The sequence below is a fragment of the Protopterus annectens genome, chromosome 9.part0 (assembly GCF_019279795.1).
Source record: "Protopterus annectens isolate FY-2018-M chromosome 9.part0, PAN1.0, whole genome shotgun sequence".
Taxonomy (NCBI): Eukaryota; Metazoa; Chordata; order Ceratodontiformes; family Protopteridae; genus Protopterus; species Protopterus annectens.
In genome coordinates this window covers 1,190,011,753-1,190,034,049 of record NC_056743.1, presented here as the reverse complement: position 1 = coordinate 1,190,034,049, position 22,297 = coordinate 1,190,011,753, and the positions used below count along the sequence as shown (strand labels likewise).

The 22,297-nt window shown below is 40.7% G+C and overlaps 1 protein-coding gene across 1 annotated transcript in view; it reads left to right on the top strand.

Moving 5' to 3' along the window:
• Nucleotides 1-178: 178 nt before the first annotated feature.
• NDUFV1 (NADH:ubiquinone oxidoreductase core subunit V1) overlaps nt 179-22,297 on the top strand; it is a gene marked incomplete at its 5' end in the record, with an annotated part of 83,318 nt that continues 61,199 nt past the window's right edge. Inside the window, 1 exon segment of the mRNA XM_044082211.1 lies at nt 179-260. Within this exon segment, the coding sequence (XP_043938146.1) occupies nt 179-260 (82 nt within the window).

The window sequence follows — 22,297 nt, the reverse complement described above, 5'->3', positions numbered from 1 at the left end:
AAAATCAAAAATGAAAACAAAGACTTTCTTCTGCCAGGGTTGTGATTATGTAACAGAATTAATAGTGAAAATAGTTTTGAAAAACATTTTGAACAGATCTCTCTAGAGAAACTATTCATTTGATTTTTTTTTTTTTGAGAGAGGAAGAGGCACTTAATGGTGATCCTTATTTTTGTAGACTGATCTTGTACGTGCGATTGCCCGGCTGATTGAATTCTACAAGCATGAAAGTTGTGGACAGTGCACTCCATGTAGAGAAGGTAAGTCATGCTTTTTTACAAGTGCATTACCATCTCCAGGGGATAGCTTTTCTGTAATATGATCAAGGCAAACACCATGTTTGCAGCACCCGTAGGTTTCTTACCCTTTGGTATCTTCAGATGGTGTCAAGTAAGTTAAAATTGAGGAATTTTGGAACCGTGAGGGAGAATTGGGAGCTGTGCAACCAGGAGGCATGACACTACAAATAGGAAGGAACAGAAGAAACTAACTGCTGTAAAGTTGAGGCACTGAGAAGCAGGGTGGGTGGAAGGGTTGGTAATGGGGCATTTGGAAGGGAGTATTACATGATTACTGTGCTCTAGTAAGTAGGGCATCCAAAAAGTTATTGAGTCTATAAGCAAGGTATGTGAAAGTTCCAAGGAGATGGTCATTGGATATTGGGTATTGGTATGAAGGACTGTTGTAAAAATGGCTCTGGCTCTGATTTACTCATTCCAAAGTTTGATTATAACGTATACTATGGATGCCAGAGCCATTTTTACAACAGTCATGAAGAATTGGCCCTTGCTCCTGCAGGATGAGTCCACACATAAGGTGTTTGTGGACCCCCCCCAGGGTAGTCTACAGGAGAGGTTCGAATATTAAGGATATAGTGGAAAGAATACCAAAGATTCACAGTAACAGATCGGGCATGTACAAATGCTCAATGTGCCGATATTGTGGATACATAAAAACATGGTTTTCCATCAATGAGATAGTCTTCCACTTGGCAGGCAAATTCAACTGTAATAGTACTCAGGTAGTGTACTTAGCCCAGTGTGTCTGCTGTCCCGCTTTCTCTGTAGGCAAGAAAGACAGAAGATTACAAGATCGTATATATGAACACCTGTATGCCATCAGAAAAGGCAAAATGGAGAATGCTCTAGCCAAACATGTCATGGAAAACTTAGGCCACAGTTTCATATTTAGTGTTATCGATCAGGTTAGTTCCAACCCAAGTGGAGGCCACATTCCCTTGTATTTAGAAAGTAGGGAACTGTGGTGGCAATTAAGGCTGGATGCATGTCATGTGCCTGACCTAAATGGTTCTTTGAACCTGGCTTGCTTACTGAAGTTAAAGAGGCTCATGAGATGACCTGTAGCAAAATCATTCCATACCGGAGGGGGTTCTATATGTCTTTCATATTTCCTCGTTACTAATAGTCACCCTTTATTATTTTTTTAAATTACGAACATAATTTGAGCCTTTACCTGGTTATGTTACCTGAGTTATTATATTTTTACTTTTATTTAGCAGTAGGATTCAAGTTCCCAATACACGGCTAACATAAAAGCCCAGATTACACGCTTAGGCAGGTTTACAGGACTCAGTAAGGGAGTATACGGAAAAGGGGGGGGGGGCGGTAGGTACTAGCTCCAAGTATTGTACAGTGTTGCCAGTTTGGTCCACTTCTTGCCGGACTATGTTCTTGTGGTAGACACTATTTAGTGTCATCTAGTTAGTCTGGCGACAGTGGAGAGGGTTTGGGGGCACTAGTTTCCCGGAATTGGGTTCAATAGAATGGAATAGAGTGGAGGCTGGCGGTGACCAACTACACCCCTGAGTTTGTTATACTTACACCGGGGTAGTAGTATCAAGAAGAGTTACAATGCAATGTGCATTAGCTACATTGACAACTTGTTATTGCCACAGGATAGTAGTTTCAAGTCAGGATATACATACGTTTGGCGAAACAGTAATAATAATATTTTTTATAGCTTATGGATACAGCTCTTACTTCAGATTCCCAAAGGAGAAGTTTTTTTTCCACCTTTTCTGGTGTGAGACTATCTGGCCCTGTGGGCCATTTTAACAACAGACAGTGTGTTCTGTCTTTAAAATCTTAAAAAAAAATTTCAGTTTCCAAACTTGGCAGTGGGGGTTTACACAGCTGTCTGTTTTTTATGTTTTAAAAATTTTTTCAAACATTCAATTTTTATGACTAAAATCAAAACCTTTATTTACTTACATGTCCTAGATTTGTCAAGTGTGTATGTACACACCGTTTTATCTGGCAACCTGTATTGCATGTAATATAGTTTTAACATTTTGGTATTGTATTACTATTACATGAGCCTTTAGTTGTTCATTGTTCCCCTAGTGCTTTTTTAGTGCTGGGACTTTAATTCAGATGAGGTTCAATCATGTGACTTGCTATTCTCAATTAGTGAACTGTTTAAATGTTCTCAATGAAGGGGAGGCACTGTTTGCTTGTTTGTTCTTTCTGAAGAAGTCGGACTGTTAGCCGACGAAAAGCGTATGGTTTTAACAGCTTAAAATAAATTTGTATTTTTTTCATTCACATCGAGTTGGACTTTATATTCTCAGTGGAATTGAGACTTGGGCTTCGGAGTGTTTGGTGAGTCTATATTAGTTCATACAGCAAGACACGCACCATCACCCGGCATGCCCATAACCAGTACACATACCTCTTAAGAGTCACAAGGGTGTAGAGTTTGCAGACTCCAAGCCCATAATGCCCACCGAGACTGCATCCACCCATGCTAATATTGTAGTAGTAAGCAATTCTTTTGATAGACATATGGTCATGACCTTCACCAGGCCGGATACCAATAAGGTAACCGTTAGCTGTATTTCTGGAACCAGGATTTGAGATATAGCAAGGGCTCTTAGATCAATCCATCTTGGTAAATACAGTCATGGCCTAGCAGTGGTTCTCATAGGTGTGTGAATGGTCTTGAGTGCCCCTACCCAGGTTGATGTGCAGAAGGATATAATTGATCTTGCTAAGCATGTGTCCAAGCCAGGAAGATACCAGTCTTAAATGGTATTTTGCCATCATCTAGAATGATGATATGGTTCAAAGATCAGATAATTCGCTTGAGTGATTGACTGTATAGCTGGTGTCACCTAGTGGAATTCAGTGTATTGGCTTGGGATGATAAGATACCCAGCAAGCCTTTCTGTTTTGCCAGGAATGGCCTGTACTTCCCTTACTATGGCTTTCATATTTTAGCTAAAGCCTTTGTTGCCCCTGTAGTGTCTTTTTAAGGCAGTCATCTTCTGGATATTCCAACTTCATGAAGTCTAATTCAGAATGCAGTAAGATGGCTGATTCAGTGTTTGCAGTCTTTTATAAAAATATTTGAATTTCAGGTCCTCCTGCAACTTATGCTCATTCTTATGTGTTGTTACAAAGACATGGTTTTAGAGCAGTGAAACACTTTCTGTATTCTAGCGTTTGGGGCTTGTCTGCAGACCAGCTGGCAATATGGAGAACTATTAGTATTTGTTAAGAATATCATCACCTCACAACTGATTCCTCTGACCCCAATTTTCAACCCTTAGATGTCCAGATTATTCTAAACAAGATTAATTACCACTTCATAGCTATTTGTAGAGCATCTTCTGTGCCACCTCCTAACCACAGTAGCTGTTGTAATACTTTAGCTGAAATCCTTATTAATCCCTACACTTTTTTGTTTGGAGCTTTGGCTGGCTGTCAGTGGTCATATGTCCAGAACTTCCTTGGCATTATTTACATTGCCACCCTTACATAGATAGTTAACTGTCCTACTACGATAGTTAACTGTCCTACTACGAGCTCGAATATACTTGATGTTGTCCTTGCAAGTGTGGATCCTCCTTGTACACCTCCACATGTATCATCTCCAGTTGTGAAATCAGACTATTAATCAGTGATACTTTCTTTTAAAACTGCTAGTACTTTCCCTGCAAATACCTCAGTGTTTAGGGACTTTTCAAAAGCAAACCTCCTTCAATTATTTGATTACCTAAATACTAATGTAATCTTTCTCTGACAGACCCCAGTGCTAAAGCTGTCGGCTGTGTGTCTGACTTCTCTTCCCACTTAAATAATTTTATTGATAAGGCAGTTCCTGTCTGCACCAAATATGAGTGATTTAAAAACAAACCTCCTGTGATGGAATAGTTATATAAACAAAATAAGTAACTGAAAAACAATATGTAATTATTATGCTTAAGTGGTACCATTAGGAAGCTCAAAGCTGAATATAAACATAAAGTAGCCACAGATACCAAATATTACTCACATTATTCTTTAAGTATAACCAAAATGCACAGAAATTGAACACACAATCAGTTAAAAGGTTTTGTCCATTATTTTACCAGGCAACCTCAGAACTAAATACAACTGATACATTCCTTTTTAAATACCCAATAAACCATTCCCCTTAACATATCTTCACAATACAAATCAGTTATATTCATTCATTTTTAAAAACATTTGTTCAAATGGTCATTCATATTAGGAGGGGGTAGTTGCATCTAGTTGTAACTGGCCTACCAGTTTTTTATATTTCACTGAATTATTCAGATGCCTTTCTTGTATATTTTCATTCACTGATTCTAAAATCCCAAAAAGTTATTTTTAATAGTGTGCTGCCCATGCACTGGGCCCAGCAGTCAAGGAGCCTCAATCCTCACCAATGACACCAGTGAGGGGCGACCGTATAGGGAAAGGATAATAAATACACACACAGTAAAGTACAGTTTCCCTTGAGAGCACACAGAGATCACAGTCAGTCTGGGGCTGGTGTCTCCCTTTCTCTCCAGGTCCCCCAGTAAGACTCCCCACTGGCACAGCTGTAGGGTTCAGATCTCAGCCTAGTGGGCAAGCTAAAACCTCCAGCACCCTCTGTCCAACCAGTGCTATGTGTACCTGCCCAAGTAGCTGACACAACACACACTTGAGATAAGAGTTTGTACAACCACACAGACACTCATGGGGAAGGCTGACACAGGTTCTCCAGCTGTGCCCCTTTTCTGCCCAGTCTAAAAGGTAGTACCAGCTGCCACCACCCACTAATATCAGCTACTCAAAGGCCCTTCTGAAAGGGTGTCCAGTTATTACTGTGCAGTATTAGCCAAATGGTGTGACTGAACAATCAAAGCTTATCAGTCACTTGCTTACAGTATCATTATATGCATGCAGTGTACTCTAGAGCTTAAATTAACTCTACATAAAACCGCCACAGTTGAAAGGTTTAAAATATTTAATAAATAAAAACACAAGACAATACTTCTTACTTAAAATAATACAGTAGCAAAAGTTCTGACATCACAGAAAAACAAACTAGTCTAATCTTCTTATTTCCTAACTATATCTAAGAGAAAACACAGTTCTAAATAACTTGCATATAGAGCAGGACAGTGCTGGTGATGTTGGATGTTCTCAAGACAAATGCGCTGAGCTCTCTGATTCTCTCTCTTTAAATTGATAACACAGAGCTGCTTCACATGACATCATTCTTCACACCTGTCTGGTGTTCCCAGGCTAACAGAAGCTACATTTACATTCTTTACACCTGGTCAGAAACCAGAGCAATAAAGGATATTTATACATGTAAATTATAGCCATTAACTCTGGTCATAAAACAATAGGCAGGATGCCTCCCTCTAGACACATCAGCTCCAAATGTTGACATCAAAGACGGTCATAAAATGCTTGACTTAGCTTTCTTACAGCAGAGTGCACTGTTACATTTTTGCAGTTCAATATCCAATGCAGTCTTTTCACATTTAAGAGAACAAGCCTGTGGCTTACATTAATATTTACAAATGACAGAATTATCTACAAAATTCTATCCTGCTAGGCTGGCAGCCTTCACCTATCATCACAAATACTAATACAAAACAAAAGCATGTGTACTTGCATTGTTTAAAACTTTTAACACTGTTAAACACGTATAGCCCTGCACTTCCCTTCCTGTCTTTCATATTTTTTGAATTACAGCTATACCTTTCTAAAGGGCAAAAACTCCTACCTAAACCCTTTTTACTGCTATTAATGAACCTACACATCTTACAGCATCCACATTTAAAAGTCCCATTAGTTTACTTATACTCTATATTCCTACTTTGTTCCACTGTTTCTTTAATGTTGTAGGAAAATAGTGACTTATTACTTTCTCTAAGTCAGGATATCCCTGAACTGTTTTCCAAATTAATTCTGCTGCTCTTGCCTCCTTATCAGTACTGTATTTAACTAGTGAAAATGCTAATTTTCTCTTGCACATCTTCCTTCGTATAAATTTCACCATTAGGTTATTGTTGCAGTAGCCTAAACTGTGGGATGTATCCTTCCAAAGATTGGACATCCAGCCAGTAATCAAGGCTTTAGGGGACCTTCAAAAAAGCATACCAGTATAAAAGTAGACATATAGTCACCAAAATTCAGAACTTTCTTGCCATTGAAGCTGCCATTTAGACTTGCTCTTCTCTGCATCATTAGTGGTTTGGTGGTCAACAAAGTACTGAGAAACTGGTGCAGATAAATACCCTGTTTGGGACTTTCTTTCCTTTTTTTCTGTGAAATTTATTGTTTTTGGTTTATATCTGAGAGAAAGGGGTAGTGCTTTTGTGGACATTAAAAACCTTATAAAGACTCCTACACAACCTGTCTTTTCTGTTTAGGTAAGGAATATGATGTCTGGTTGTGCCCCATTGCTTTGTTTTTGAAACCTTAAGCTGTGTTGAGAACTAGTGGCTTAAAGCCCTTACACAACCCACTATGGAGTTGGTGCCAGTACTTTGGACGTCCCTCCTCTGGTTGTCAGGAAAAGGAAAGTAGTTAGAGTTAGTTAGAGTTCTTCAATGCCTTCTTAAATATCCTCTCTTTCCCAGGCTTCAATAAATGACTCTATTGTAGCCATGTCAGAACCCTTGTTTGTTGCTTCTGACCCCTTTAGTGTTGTTTGTTGATAAGCCACTAAGGGTCGGGAGTCTAATATATCATCTAGGACTGGATGTATATCCAGTTCTGACAAGGAAGAACCACACTTGATTGAATTGGAAGGAAGGCAAGACAGATGTCCCACAGATAATTGTTTCAGATGAGGTCCCTTGCATCCGGTGAGAGAACCAGACATCAGAGCAGACATTTTCTTTTGTGATTCATTTGAAGAAATCTCAGATATTGAAATGCCTTTCCACTCCCTTTGCCTTAACTTGTAAGGATTCAGAAAAGGAATGGTACCCTTTTGCTAAAGGGTTATTGAAAGCATGTCAGTCCCTCTAGTCTGTTGCTTCAGCTGAGACACATGCGGAGTGAAAGCAGATTCCTTCAGAATCAAAGTCTGATCCTGATATAGAGGGGTGGGTTTCAGACTATGCCTCTTTAAGTCTCTTATGCTGAACACTGAGAATCAGACTCTGTAGAAAATATTTATTTAGATGTCCCTAGTGGAGAAATTGTGCTCCTCTGATACTGCTTGAAGGATTAAAGACTTGTTTACTTGGGAGCATCAAGACCACTCTAAAACTCAACAGAGGTACCCGTTGCAGGTTGAGACCCCCAAATCAGTGACTGCACTCCCAGTTATTGCAGAATTTGATGTTGGTTTTAATGCAACCAGTACTTCTCCAGATAGCCAACCACATTCCCCTAAGCAATCAGATAAACTCTTTTGGGTTCCTCAGTCTCATAGGTACCTTTTATACAACCCCAGAGCTAACTCTTCAGTAACTTCTTTAAAACTATTGACTCTAAACACCTGGCCTGCTTGTAATCCAGATCCCTGTCACAAAGATGGCAGAGCCCTTGATGGATTCAGTAAAAAGGTTTACACTTCTTCAACCTTAGCCTTTAGAACTGTCAGCTATCTTGCTCATATGCCTTGGGTACTGGGATCATTCAAAACTGGTACAGATGACAGTAGATTACTCCTTCCGATTTTTAGGAATTAATCCCATTCCATTCTGGAACCCAGTTGTCTCCTGCATTCATTGCTTACATGATTTCCCAGGGGGTAATGGAACTTGTACCAGGAAATCAAAAAGGAAAGGGGTTCTATTCAAGGATATTTCTAGTATCCAAAAAAGAGGGAACCTGGAGACCTGTTTTGGACTTATCTGTTCTAAAACTCTACATCAAAGTTCAGATTTTTTGCTATGCAGTTCCTCTTCCCTGTCATCTCTCCTCTAAGTTTTATTAGTAACCTTGGATCTGAAAGATGCCTACCATTATATACTCATTCACAGAATCTGCAGGTGTTTTTTTAAGATTTTCGCTTTGTGGTTCAAATTTTCATTTCTCCTCTTTACCCTTTTGATTGTCTACAGCAGCAAGGATATTTGCAAAATATCCAGCACCAACAATTGCTTTTTGCAGATTATAAGGCTTCCATATGTGTCCTTACTTGGATGATTGCCTTGTTTTTTCAGACTCTATTCAAAATTGTCAAGAGTGTCTACTTTGTTAATTTCTGTTTAAACAAAGGAACCAGGCAAGGGTGTCATCTTTCCCCTTTATTTGCATTATATTTAAAATCATTGGCAAAGAAAATAAGAGACTCAGAAATTCAAGGATATAATTGGTATAGTAGACAAGAAAAGCTGGCTCTGTTTGCAGATGATGATATTTTATACCTTATAAAACCTGAAAAGGGCATTTCATTGTCGTGGAACATTTTGAGGCAGTTTCATATCTTTTCAGGATACAAAATTAATGAAGCTAAAACAAAGGCAATAGCTGTAAATTATGTACCCACAAATGAACTGGTTCAGCAATATCCGTACTTATGGGGACATGATAAAATTAAGTACTTAGGAGCATAGATTAAAATGGTTTCTGTTGTAGCTAATATGTGGGAAGAGACTAAACAAAAGATAATACAAGAACTGAGAAATTGGAAGCTCTGTTACATGGATGCGGATAGCTAGCTACAAGCAGTTATAATTCAAGTCCCTTTAATTTTATACACAGGTCAGGCATATTTTTATCAACCAGAAAAGAAGTTGTGGATAGCAATTAATAAAGAGCTGAAATGTTTTATCTGGGAGTGGAAGACGGCAAGAGTCAGCAATAGAACAAGGTAGTTTGGGATTACCTGATTTAAAGGGGTATTTCAGAGCTACACATGTGATGAGCTACACAGTTAAGGCTCTTATACACAGCACAAGCAGAAACCTATAGTTCAAAGTGAAAAGGGATGATGATGAAATGGGGGAAGCTCAAGAAACAAGGAGAGACTGGGATTTTTGGGTGCAGATCTTTAAGGAGAATAACAATAACCATACAAATATTATATTCTTAAAGTAGAATAAAGTATTCTAAGGACTTGGACAACACAAGAATGGAGAAAGGACATTCTGCCTGTAGGCATAATTGCAATTAGGGATACAGACAATAGGCAAGAGGGGACTGGAACTTATTGGAGAAAACTGGCAAAAGAACCAAGGTATTGGGAGCAAATAATTAGGGAGATAAATGTAATAGAATGGGAAGAGGCCAAGAATTTATTTGGACTCCTGGCTAGAGATCGCCTTCCCCATCAAGGATTGATATCAGAGTATAGGCAAAGAGAAAGAAATCAGAGGATCCTAAGTGAAAGACCTGCACTGGTAGAGTTTTTAGTAGAATCTAGAACAGAAGCTGCTATTGCCTTTGTTTTAGCTTCATTAATTTTGTATCCTGCATGATAACTTTAAGAACAAATCAGAGGAGTTTAGAAAGGATTGGGAAGAAATATTGGATAAGCAATTCACAAAGAAACAATGGGGGGGGGGGTATATGTATGTCTCCCAAATATTCAACAAAGTATAGAAGATTTAGGATCTTTGCTTGGAGGTGTTTACAATAGGTATATTATACCCCAAGTAGTCTCCAAAGACTTTTTCCTCAGGTAGACAGCAAATGTTGGAGGTGTGATGGGGAAGAAAGCAGTAATTGGGAACATATTTTCTGGGAGTATAATGAGTTGGCAGATTTCAGAGATTCCCTGCAGACTGCTCTGTCAGAAATACATGGTGAGCAAATTGGTGTAACTAAGGAAAGGCCTTGCTCGGTCTAATTATGGTGGCTGCCAAAAAAGCAATTACTAGAAAATGGAAATAATGAGGAAAGGGGTCATTTTCCCAGTCCCTACTGTAATGTGAGCCAACTGAAACAATGACGCTCTAAACTACGAATGCAAGCTACATGTTGACATTTCGGAGGCAACAGGATTTCCACTCACAATTTTTTAAACTTTTGCATCTTTACCCTCGATCTTATGACCAACGTTAAGGTAAGTTTCTAATGTGTTTGGGAATTCTTTTTTTTGTGAGTGCTTGCTTTGTCCTAGTTTTTCTGTTTTTGTAATACAAAAAAAATGTTGGTGTATATATTTTTAGAGTGCTTATTGTGTAAGTTTTTCTCTTACTGTTAAGAGTTGTTATAGATATTTAAGGTGATAGTGTTATACTGTGGTGCATAGCCAGGAAGCTAGGTTTTGTTCTTCTTAGGGTTTAGCACTTGTATTTGATTATGCCAAGTATTGTTTTCTGTGTTTGCAGCTATGGAAAGTGAGAAGTCGGGGTTCAAGGAATGTGTGGTTTGTGGACACAAGTTGCCCCCACAAGACACATGTATCTATTGTTTCTGTGCTGTCCACCTTGAAACAGTGTTCAGCTTGTGCCATTTTCAGATCCCAAGCTGTCAACAAGCATGGAGCCAAGCTTGTTTTAAAAGGGAAGCTCCCTTCTTTTTCAGCTCCTTCATCTTCCCCTTCTCCCAGTAAGAAGTCTGGGAAGAGGGATAGAGGGTGACCCCCTAAGCCTCGGTCCAGGGAACAAGAATTCTCAAGAGGTCTGACTTGCGTACAAAGATCAGTTGGAGCTAAAGGTTCATAGACCTTCGACACTTCCAACTCCATCAGATCCAACTTAGCCTATTCGGCCCAGATCACCTGCAGTGCCAGTGTCAGATGCCAAAGGGTCTGGCAGGTTTTGCAACTACTGTGTTGTGTTGGATCTTGACGCATTTACATCTTTTATCTTAGCCTCCCCTCCCCAGTTGGGCTATGGTATTCTACCCATATGTTGGGACTGCAGATGCATCCTTGAAGGACATAGTTTGTACCTTACATACCATAAATGTAGATGTCCGATGGGTAATATCTGTCATCAGTTACCACCCCCCCTCCCCTGTGGTATTCTAGAGGGTACCTACCCCTCTTTTAGCTAGCTGGGGAAAATTATTGTAGTGTATTTGTTTGTTATATATATATATATATATATATTTTGCTCTCTCTGTTTGGAAAATTATTTGCATTTATCCAAATTTAGCCTTCCTAGAGGGCACCTGGCATCTGGGGCATTATGGTAGGTACAAAACTGTACTTTTCCCTCCCTCAGCACTCCCAGTCCCTTCCTAGCAACAGACTGTTCAAAATCAGTGGGTAAGTTTATAACCCTGTTATTGCTCATTACACCAGCAGAATCTCCCTCTCCCTGAATCTAAACTTTCCCTTTTCAAATCCAACACTTTGAAAGTCGTCTTCCAAACAGCTGTCAGTGGCATCTTCTGCCCAGTCTGTCAAATCATTTGGGAGCATGAAGCTGTCAGACATAGAACAATTGGTGCATTTCTTATTCCAGGCCCAGATACAACTAGGAATCATGCCAACCTCCCCGGCTCTGTTGCCTGAGGTTTCAGCTCCAACTGTTAATTTTCCTCCCTTTGGCTCTAGGGTTTGAGTCTGGCTTTGCTGCCATACCTCTGTCAGTTCCAACAGCTCTGACACTTCAAGTGCCAACTCCTTCCTTGGCTTACTCAACTCTAGCATTGTTGCAGCCAAGCATGCCTCAAAGAAAAGGATTTGGGGCCATGGCTCTGAGGTCGGGGTCAACTCTTCAGATTTCAGAGTCATCCCAGGTATTGGGAGCTTTGCTTCTTGACAGTTTGGCCCCGATCTCAACTTTGAAGTCTGTCGTATTGGTGCAAGAAAATGGCCCTTCTCTCTGGTCCTCTGATGTGAGGAGTGCTGGGTCTGGTCTTCCGGCTTAGGCTTTTGATGTTGTAGAGGATCTTCTCCTGCTTGGAGAGAGGACTGTCAGCCTCAGCAATATCAGATCTAGACATTTCCCATGTTTTTGGGCCCACAAATGAGCAACAGCTGGCTCTGCAGCAGCTTGTTCCTTTGGATCCCCAGGTTTCCCCGGATTCAGGACCCCGTTTCTTCTGGGTCTCTCCCAGAAACTCTGGTCAGAGGGGGTACACTGTAAGAACAAGCGTAAGAGGAAGCTCATGAATTCCCATGATGAATCCCTCACCGAGGACACTGACCTTGATGAAAGGGAGGGCTCCCCGAAATACCCCTGCAATGACTCCTCTTTTGACAGTCTTATGAAATTATTGGACCAACATGAGGAATGGACTGTAGATGCCCCTTTCCTGGAGAAGTCTGTGTTTCTGGAGGCCTTTGTCACGGCCCCATCTCCAAGTCCTGGTTGGTTTCCTCCTCCGTACATCCTTATTGACCTGGTTTTACAGTGGGCTTGGAAGAAATTCGATGTGGTGGAGCCAATCCCCAGGAAATAGGAAAGGGTTTTGGCCAACCTAAGGATAGACTTCACTGGAGTAATTGTCCACCAGTAGATGCTGTAGTGGTTGCAGCAGACCAAACAAAGGATTTCTCTGAAGAAAGTTCATTGGTCCATTCACCCAGCTTGGTATTTCGGGCTCTGGGCTTCATGGGAAAGCATGCATATTCTTCAGCAGCCTTTACATTGTATGCATTTTAACTACCTTGCTCATTGGAGGAAAACTTCAACAGGAAATAGTATCTGAAGTGTTAAATGTGGTGAAGACACAGCAGTTCCCAGAGACACAGATGACTTCAGACTGCATAGGTGACAACTGAGCCTGTATCACAAATATTTCCCTGTGTTTGTTGTCCAGTGCAGCTGATGAAGTGTCTCATGCAGCAGGCACTGGCATCACCAAGTGCCACCAAGACAGGATGTGTTTGTGCAATTTTACAAGCTGCTTTAAGGCATCCTTCATCAGTGCCCCATTAAACGGTTCTTCCGTTTCTGTCCCAAAAGTCAGAGATGTTAGCCAGGAGTGACCAGGAAAGAGAGATTGTCTGCCATCAAAGTGCTATGCCACCCATCAATGATTCTACTCCAGGAATCAGAAGGGGTCAAGCGTCTCTTGTATAGCACAGTAGCCTTTTCAGAACACTGCTGGGGAAGGTTCTCCCTGCTGCAGAGGGGATAACCATAATATATACTGCCCACATGAAAGATGTGGTCTGTAGAACCAAGGCTTCCATGGAGCTTTCTCTGGGAAGCCTTTTCAGTGCATCTGAATGATTGCCCAGCTGCTGCACTCTGAACGTAGTCAGAGGTCGCTTGGCTGTCCAACCAAAAGATGCATGGAATGTTGTCTGTCATGTCCAGAGGCTATACAGTCCCCTTTTTATATATTCCAAAGGATTCCCAGAAATCTCTTCCAGATGTGCCACCTCTTCATAGAAGGGATGCATCAGCCAAAATCAAAAAGGTGCTACACAACCAAGTCATTCAAGAGGTCCCAGCAGACTGGAGAAGATCCAGGGTGTATTACAGATCCTGGTTCCAGAGAAGAACAAGGACCTCAGATTGAACCACTTTGTCAAACAGACCAAGTTCCAGATGGTCACAATGCAGTCCATCCTACCTCTCCTGAAGAAGGACGACTAGATATTCTCTGTTGATTTCAAGGACACCTGCCATCACATAAAGATAGAGAGGCACTCTTATGCACTTTCGGTTGGTGGCCAGTCATTACCAGTTTCAAGGTCTATCTTTTGGTCTCACCGCAGCTCCCCTGGTGTTCACCACATGCATGGTAGTAGTGGCAGACTGAATCAGGCTGCAGGGATTCCAGGTTTCTGTGTACCTGGATGATTAGCTACTCACTACTTCCATGAAAGCATCTCTCATCAAGACTCAAGACCCCTTGCTACAGATGTGTCTGTCCTGAGACATTACAGTGACTAACAAAAAGTGTAGTCAGCAGAGTACAAGTGTTGGAATTTTTAGGCTGCCATTTGGATATGGTCTGTCAAGTAATCACACTCCTGTTATCCATACTCTCTTCCTTTTGCCAACAGGCAATCCCACATTCTTCAAGTTCCTAGTTCTATGGTGGCTGCAGTTCTATGGCTCCTTGAGCATATGGCAGGATGCGTCTTGTTCCTTTCGCAAGGTTCTATATAAGAGTATTACGGTGGACTGTAGCAGCTATTGTGTTGTCTCACACATCACATAGACATTCCAGTATTCCTGATGAACATCTGTCACTACCACATTCACTGGTGGTTGGACTCAGCACAGGACGCAGCAGGGCAACCTTTTGTTCTTCCCCATCCCAGGCCATGGTCATGACAGATGATTCCATTCTGGGGTGTGGGGGCATTTCAAAGGGAAGATGGATCAGGGGGACCTGGTTGAGCTTTGAGGCCAATCTTCAACCATCTTGGAGATGAGAGAGTTCCTCCTAATGTTCAGATCTATCTCCCCAGGGTGTGATTGCCATGCAGACTGGCAACACGTCTGTGATTTGGTGTCTGAACAAATAAGGAGGAGCTCGTTTCTACACGCTGTGCCGAGAGGCTATGAAGGTTTGGCAGTAGCCTTTGTCCTCTCCACAGTTTCTGATTGCGTTCACATTCTGAGAAATCCAACATTCTGGCAGACCATTTGAGCAGGCACGTTCTCCTGCCTCAAGGGAGTGTCCCTTGATCTCAAAAGTAGTGGCCCAGATTTTCAGTCACTGGGCCACGCTTTGCTTAAATCTTTTTGCCTCCCCATCCAACAAGAAGGGCAGCAGTTTTTATGCCCTGATCCCTCTTGACAGATGGTCTTCTGTATGCTTGGCCCCTGGATCTTCTATACATCTACCCCCCCCCAAAGCCCTTGATAATCAAGTTTCTTCAGTGAGCAGCAAGTTGCAGAGCAACTATTATCCTTCTGGCCTCGAAAAGTTTATCTCTTCAGTTGGCTCTTTTAGTTGACTCCTTTCAGTAGGTTGTCCATACTACAAGGTACAAAATTCAACCATTTATGTAGAACTACCTTTTCTTGATCACCAAGTATATACTTACTCATGTAAAGTGTCTTGTTTTTCACAACTGTTGTTATTGCACTCTAAATGTCCATCTGTACCACCATAAACTATTTGGTCATGTACATCAGAATAAGATAAAATAATTTCATTATGTAATGTATGCCGTAAAAATTCATAATGAGACCATTTTGCCTGTTTTTGTGCTCTCAATTTTAGGCCAGTAAGTGTTAGATGATTACGTGTTCATTAGTAGTATTACAGTTCACGCAGCTTATTGCTTCTGTAGCTCCAGTCATGAAGCCTTCTTTTAAATTCGCAATTCTTACAGTGTTACCTTTATCTTGAAAAAAAGAAAAAAAAAGATCTGTTCATTTTACAATAAACATTGGACTGTTAATGGGAATTTTAAAGATATTCATTGGAATATATCCAACATTAGTTAAGTGCCAAGAAAGATGAAACACTGTTGTTGCCTGTCTCTGGTAACAGCTTGTTTTTGTCATCTCTTCTAGTAATGACACCTGTCATACACCATCTTGGCAGGTCTCTCTCAAAAAATTTTGGTTTTGTTCTGGTTAGTAATTGTCATGCCACAGACCTGTTTGGAAACTTCTGTGGCATTTTTCAGTTGATCATTGCAATCTTCTCATAGTAGTCATGTTCTGGAAATACTTCTCATTTTTGTCCTATTTTGTTCTGATTGGTTGATCCACTTTCCATTTTGTTCTGCTGTTCCCTAAAGGGGGACACAGTCCCCTTCGTGTAATCAAAGTGGTCTCCAACATTCTTTCTGTCTGGGCCTTTTGTACCTTCTAATATTCTATATTGTCTAAACCTTTGTTGTAGTCTTTTGTTAGAAATGACATGTTATCTGATAGTTGTTTCTCTTCATTTTGGACCTGATGGAGCATAATATTGTATGTTTTATAAGGTTTTCCATTAGCAGCTGTATCAAATAACGTACAATCTGATGCATTTTCCGTCCAACTCGGCATATGGGTTGTTTGGTCCAACACTGGCAGCTTTTTTTAGATTCCCAGATCTAGACGTCATGCTATTTCGCCCCTAACCGTAATTCCTTCCATCCCTACAATACTTAGTCTCAGATGTGATTTGTGGACTCTATGCCTCGTCAGTGTTGCAGATAAATCTTGTTTGCTTTTTTCATAGCCTATTTTTTCAATATCCTTCAGTTATCCCTGTTGTTAACATACTTTTCAGTGTATTTTCCGTAATAGCTCTTGGTTATTTTTTTGTTTGCAGTTGCAGTTGTATCTTCTTGCCATTGTAGCCCTCCCTCTTTCTGTGTAAACAGCAAAAAAGGCTATATAGAGGTTTTCTGCTTTCTGAGTAGAGTTTGTTGCTTGTATTAGACATTGATGTTGTTAGCATGTGCTAAGATAAACCTTAGTGTTGTGCAAGTGTGTTTTTTTTTTTTCTTGGGCATCATCGGTGGCAAGGCTACTAGTTTCAGGAAGTGCACCATTTCCAGGCACAAGATCCGGCTGCCCTCCCCCCAGCCCCCATTATTTTTGTGTGTACTGCTTGAGTGTGTGTCGCCTGGGTGTAGAGGTACGAGTCTTGCCCCCTCATTTGGGGCCATGGCTGTCATTGATAGATTAAATAAGTTGGTGTTGAAGTGTCTTCTACCTGCCACAGTAGGACAATAACTCAACCCCTTCAAGTTCTACCTCCTCTTCCCCTTCTGGAAAGAAGGGTAGATACAAGACTAGGTCCTTGAAAGAAAAGGAGAAGGGAAAATACATGGAGAGAGAGATGAAAAGATAGAAGGCACAGATGGCAAGGATAAAGATAAGGATCAGAAAAGATCCCCCAGTCCATCAGGTCTATCTGGCCGTACTACAAAAACTACTAGAGTGTTGACTTCAGTAACTTTTCTGAAACTGATCTCCTTCTCCTCCTAGTAGGTTCTCTTTAGAGTCAACTAGCCCTCTGCTGCATTCCCCCAGTATACAGGACAGATCAGCATATCAGTCCTTTAGGCTGCCTTCAGTAGCTTCCTTGTTCAGGTACTTCCGGTTGTCGAAGAATCTGTCCAAAGTCAACTTCGACAAAATAGTGCAAAAGCTTCTGCGGACACAAATCCAAATGGAGAGGTCCTCCAGGCCCATAGGATTATATTTCTGAGGTGTCTGCTAGACACCTCAGTACACAGAGGTTTTCTTCCACAGGAAAAATAGATCTATATTTATCATGGAAATGATCAGTAATGACATAAGAAATCTTCAGACATTGGACCCAACCCAGTTTGCTTTCATCAAGAGCAGTTCTTACCTACTTAACCTGGTAGACTTCTTTGGGAAGGTCACCAGAGCAGTGGATGAGGGAAAAATGGTTCACACTGCCTACCTTGACTTGGCCAAGGCTGAAACATGCATGTTCACAGCTAGTGGAGCTTTGCTTTATTGGCCTGAATTTGTCCATAACGGACTTAAAAAGGGGAAAAAAGTCATGGGCATTCAGAATTGCCATATAGCTGAAACACCTGGTTTCCTTAAGGGGTCATTTGCATATATCCCACGTACCTGTAATACAAGAGATTGAAGGTATCACATAGTGGAAACTCTAGCTTGGCTGGATTTTTCTTGTTTTGATTTATACAGACGTAATCAAACTGTATTAAGTTATCATTAACAAACATTATACTTAACATATACTGGTATGTATCCTATGGAACATTACATAAATTATTGAATTCCTGCCTCTTTTTATTTTTTAAACAAGAAATGTCTTTATTAAACCTTCACTTACGACATAAGCAATTATACATTTATATACATGAAAACAGACCACACCGACACAATCCTGGTTGCAAGAATTTTACATCACAAACCATACTGACATACTTCCATTTACAAACATTATGCATCACTTATAACCTAACCAATCATTTTCAGTCAAACATTACATAGGTCATTTAAGTCCTGCCTTCTTTTAAACCTCATTCCTCCCTAGTATGTATTGTTCCCACAATTCCCAGTTTTTTCCTATGAAGTTTGCTCCTACCCTTTTCTAAAGACCTCAGTTCCAGTTGTCGTATCTCTGTTACTATATTCACTACTTTTAATTTAGTTGGTTTACATTTTGATTTCTATTTTCTAGTAATCGCTTTTTTGGCAGCCACCATAATTAGACGTAGCAAGGCCTTACCATGCCTAGGGATCAGCTATTACCTTCAAGCCTGATTAGCTATCACACAAATATCTTGGGTACAGAAAATTATAACCAGAGGCTGTGTTATTCACTTTGATTTCCATCCACCAAACAAAAGGAAACTTCTGGATATTTCACACAGTCAGATAATGTTAGCAGCCACAGTGATTTCAAAGCTGCTAGAAAAGTAAGTCATTCAGGAGGTCCCACAAGACCAGCAAGGATCCAGAGTCTTTCAAGGTCCTTTTTTGTTCCGAAAAAGACCAGTGATCTCCAGCACCTCAACCAGTTTGTAAAACAGATGAAATTTTAGATGGTCATAGTTCAGTCCATTCGGCCTCACTTGAGGAAGGTTGACGGGATGTGCTCAATAGAACTTTAGGATGCCTACTCTCTCATAAAAATTGCAAGACATTCCAGAATATTCCACGGCTTTTGGCTGGAGGCCAGTCACTTCCAGTTCAGAGTCCTACCCTTTGGTCTCATTTTAGTCTCCAGCATGTTTACCATTTACAAGGCAGTGGTTACAGTGCACCTAAAGCTGTAAGGGTACGAGATGTTCCCTTATTTAGACAACTGACTCCTTGCCGCTTCCATGAGGGATCCACTTGTTCAGACCAGGGATTTCTTGCTCCACTTTTGTCACCAGCTAGGGATTACCATCACCCTGAAGAAAAGCCAGCTAACACTGATACAGACAATAGGATTTGTAGGTGCCACCCAGATATGGATGCTCAAATTGCCAAACTTTCACACTCGAGTACTCTGTCTAAATTGGTAAGCTTCCAGTCTAGTTTCTTAATCAAAGCCCTCAGCAAGACTTACCTTCGATTTCTGGGGTTGATGGCTTCTTCAATCACACTAGTTCCTCAGGCCAGATTTTATGTGAGGGTCCTACAGTACACCCTTTCTATCTAGTGTTCCAAGCTGTATCAGCCCATGCAATTTCCAGTTCGTCTAACACCAATATGCAGTCACCATAATCACTGGTGGTTGACTTGACCATTTGTCTCTATCTTCCTGCCCTACTAGTATTTCTTTAGTTAGGCAGTGGCAGCCATGATCTTGAGTCACTGGGGTCATCCTTGTTACAGTCTGTCTGCATTTGCTGTCAGCACCCACTGCAGCAGCTGCTTTACTCTGATTCCGTAGGAGGGACAGTCACTGAGGGACACACTGACTTGCACTTTGTCTCCCCAGTCTCCTCTATGCATTTCCACTATTTCCCCTAACAACAGCATTTCTTCAGAAAGCATTTTGGTGTAAGACAGCTGTGGTCTTCATCTCCCCCTTTTGGCCTAGTCGAATCTGGTTCTCATTCTTATGGCCTTATCTGAAATCTCATCCTTGAGTGACGGATCCACTTCTTAATCTTTCTCATTCGTCTGGTCAGCCTCACTGGGACATCAAAGCCCTGAGGTTAACTGCTTTGTTTCTCCAATTCCAGTGATGGACAGAAATGCTAGGCTTTCTTCTTTGGTGCTCCATATTTTCTACAGTTCTCAAAAAACAGCCACCTGGAAGGTCTATAGATGTAAGTGAAAGAGATTTGTTGTCTGGGCCTGTTAATACTCTATTCTTGATTTTCTTTTGGCAGAGTTATTTCAGGAAGGTGCTAGTTTTCCTACCATCAGAGTACAGCTGGCAGCCATCTCTAACTTTCATGTGAAAGAAATTCAGACCCCCATTTTTGTGATGTGCCTTCTTTCTCAGACCAACACCGAAGGACAGTTGTTGCTTCAGGCCTTGTTTAGACCCCCATTTGAACCAGCAGCTTCAGTTGAACTAAAATTTTCTATCTTAGAAGACTATTTTCATTGTGTCTGTTACTTCATCTTGGAGAATTCGAGTTACAGGAGTTGTAAATCTCCTTATCTGATTTTTCATAAGGATAGGATTTCTCTTCGAACCTATCCTAATTTTCTTCCAAAAATGGCCTTAGAATCTGCCCTTAACCACTCCATTAAACTTGCCAGTTTCTTTTCATTTTTTTCCAACAAAGGCGAGTACATGTTACATTTGCTGGATGTTCACAATCAGCTGAGATTTTATTTACATTGTACAAAAACTTTTAGAAATAATGATCGACTTTTTGTCCCCTTTTCAAGAGTCAAATTGGAGATGGTGTATCGAAAGTAACACTCTCCAAGTGGCTATCTGATTGTATTAGATGACATTTGTCCTGCAGCTGCTTTGGTCTACAGTGCATGCCTGTGTCTCCCATTACAACTTGGACCTACAGTCTAGATCCCGTGTGGCCTTTTGCTCCACCAACCTATGGAATATCCTTTCCTGAGACCAACCTAGAGTTCTGGTAGATGGGAAATTTGTCCCATATGTTCAGTTGGACAGAAAAGACAACATTGTATACGAAAGCTGTGTACTTACCATAATGCTAGAGTGTGTTGAATTCCATCCAGCTCAGCCTTCCCTCCTTTCATTCTCCTTGCCTAAATTGTTATATTTTTGGCGCTCAACTTACTGCATTGGATCTGTTAGGAGCCTTGTCGTACATATAGTCTTGTACATTTTCACAATTAATTTCCCTTTCTCCTCCTGTTTCCCTTTTACTGCATTTTAGAGATATGCTTAGAGGTATGCTTAGGGTGCAGGTAACTAAACTCAGTCTGAGGTATTGTTGGTTCAGAGGGGGAATAATGTGTAGCATGAAGAGCCTGAGCCCAGGATCTCAGAATCTGAGTAAGCTACCTGTGTCTGATCTGATGTCCCATACATTGAGCTGGACAGAAGACGATGACACTGGTCTAGAGTTATGGTAAATACTTAACTTTCATTTTCTTTAACTATGTCAGGAAGTTAAGAACTAACTTCTAACCTTGTTCAGAGCTAGGACAGCAGATCCCCTTGGCTTTTCTCTGGCCCCAGTTTATATTCAGATATTGAACTGGGGGGGGGATTGAACTGGAGTGCTGTAGACTCAGGGTAGGGCGTGGAACATTGGGACCACTGTCATAATGACAGTAATGGAGAGGAGGGAGTCAAAGCTAGTTTATAATAATAATCACACTCTAAACCAAAGTATATATCTAATGTTGTAGCTGACAAATTTGTGCAGATTTTACTCCAGCTGCATTTGTAACAGCTGTACAGATTCTGGAGTTCTAGGAACCCCTGTAATTACTGCGGAGTAATTCATCTAATCCCTCTCAAAAGCTAAGAGTACCTCAGCCATGGGCCCTGATAACATACCAGGTAGCCTGATTCACCAGTACAACATATGGTCTAGTTGAACCTCCCTAGCCTTGCCACTGTTTGTATTCTAAAGCCTTGAAAACAGCCATTATATGAGGGTGACCATTCATGGGCCCTGGTAACTGTAGTTACACTAGTCTCACTAGTTTTATATGTAAAGCTATTGAATGTAGTTTCTCAGACCTTATTAGCCTTGACATTGAAAGTTTGTTAACCCAAGACCCTCATCAATTTTGCTTTGTTAAAGGCAGGTCCTACCTCTTTAACTTCATTATTTTTTGAAAAGGCAGCAAAGTAGCAGCACTTGTACAGTACATACAGCAGATCTACACTTGGCTAAGGTCTTTGACATTGTTATCCATGAAAGCATTATTGATAGACTAAGTCTAAATATAAATCCATATGTTGTGCAGTGGATAGCTAACTGGTTGTCTGGCAGAACCCATGTGGTCAAAGATACATTTGTAGCTTCTGAAAGCAAAAGGTTGCTAGTGGTATACCACAGGTCTCAGTGCTGGTGTCTTCTATTTAACATTATTTCTTCACCCTTCATACCAACACTTTCTTGTAAATATCTAAGTTTTCAGATAACTGCATGCTGGGTGTTATTCATCCAGTGACTCAGAATTGTTTCAGCACGAGTTAGATTGTTATCATTTGGTGCAAGGACATTGGTTTCAAATGAAACATTAAATATGCAGTAGAATTCATTTTTGTAAGTAAAATGTTAACACATCATATTATGTAGGAGAGCACCCCCTTCATTTGGTGCAAGGACATCGGTCTCAAACTAAACATTAAAAATGTAGTATAGTTCATTTTAGTAAATA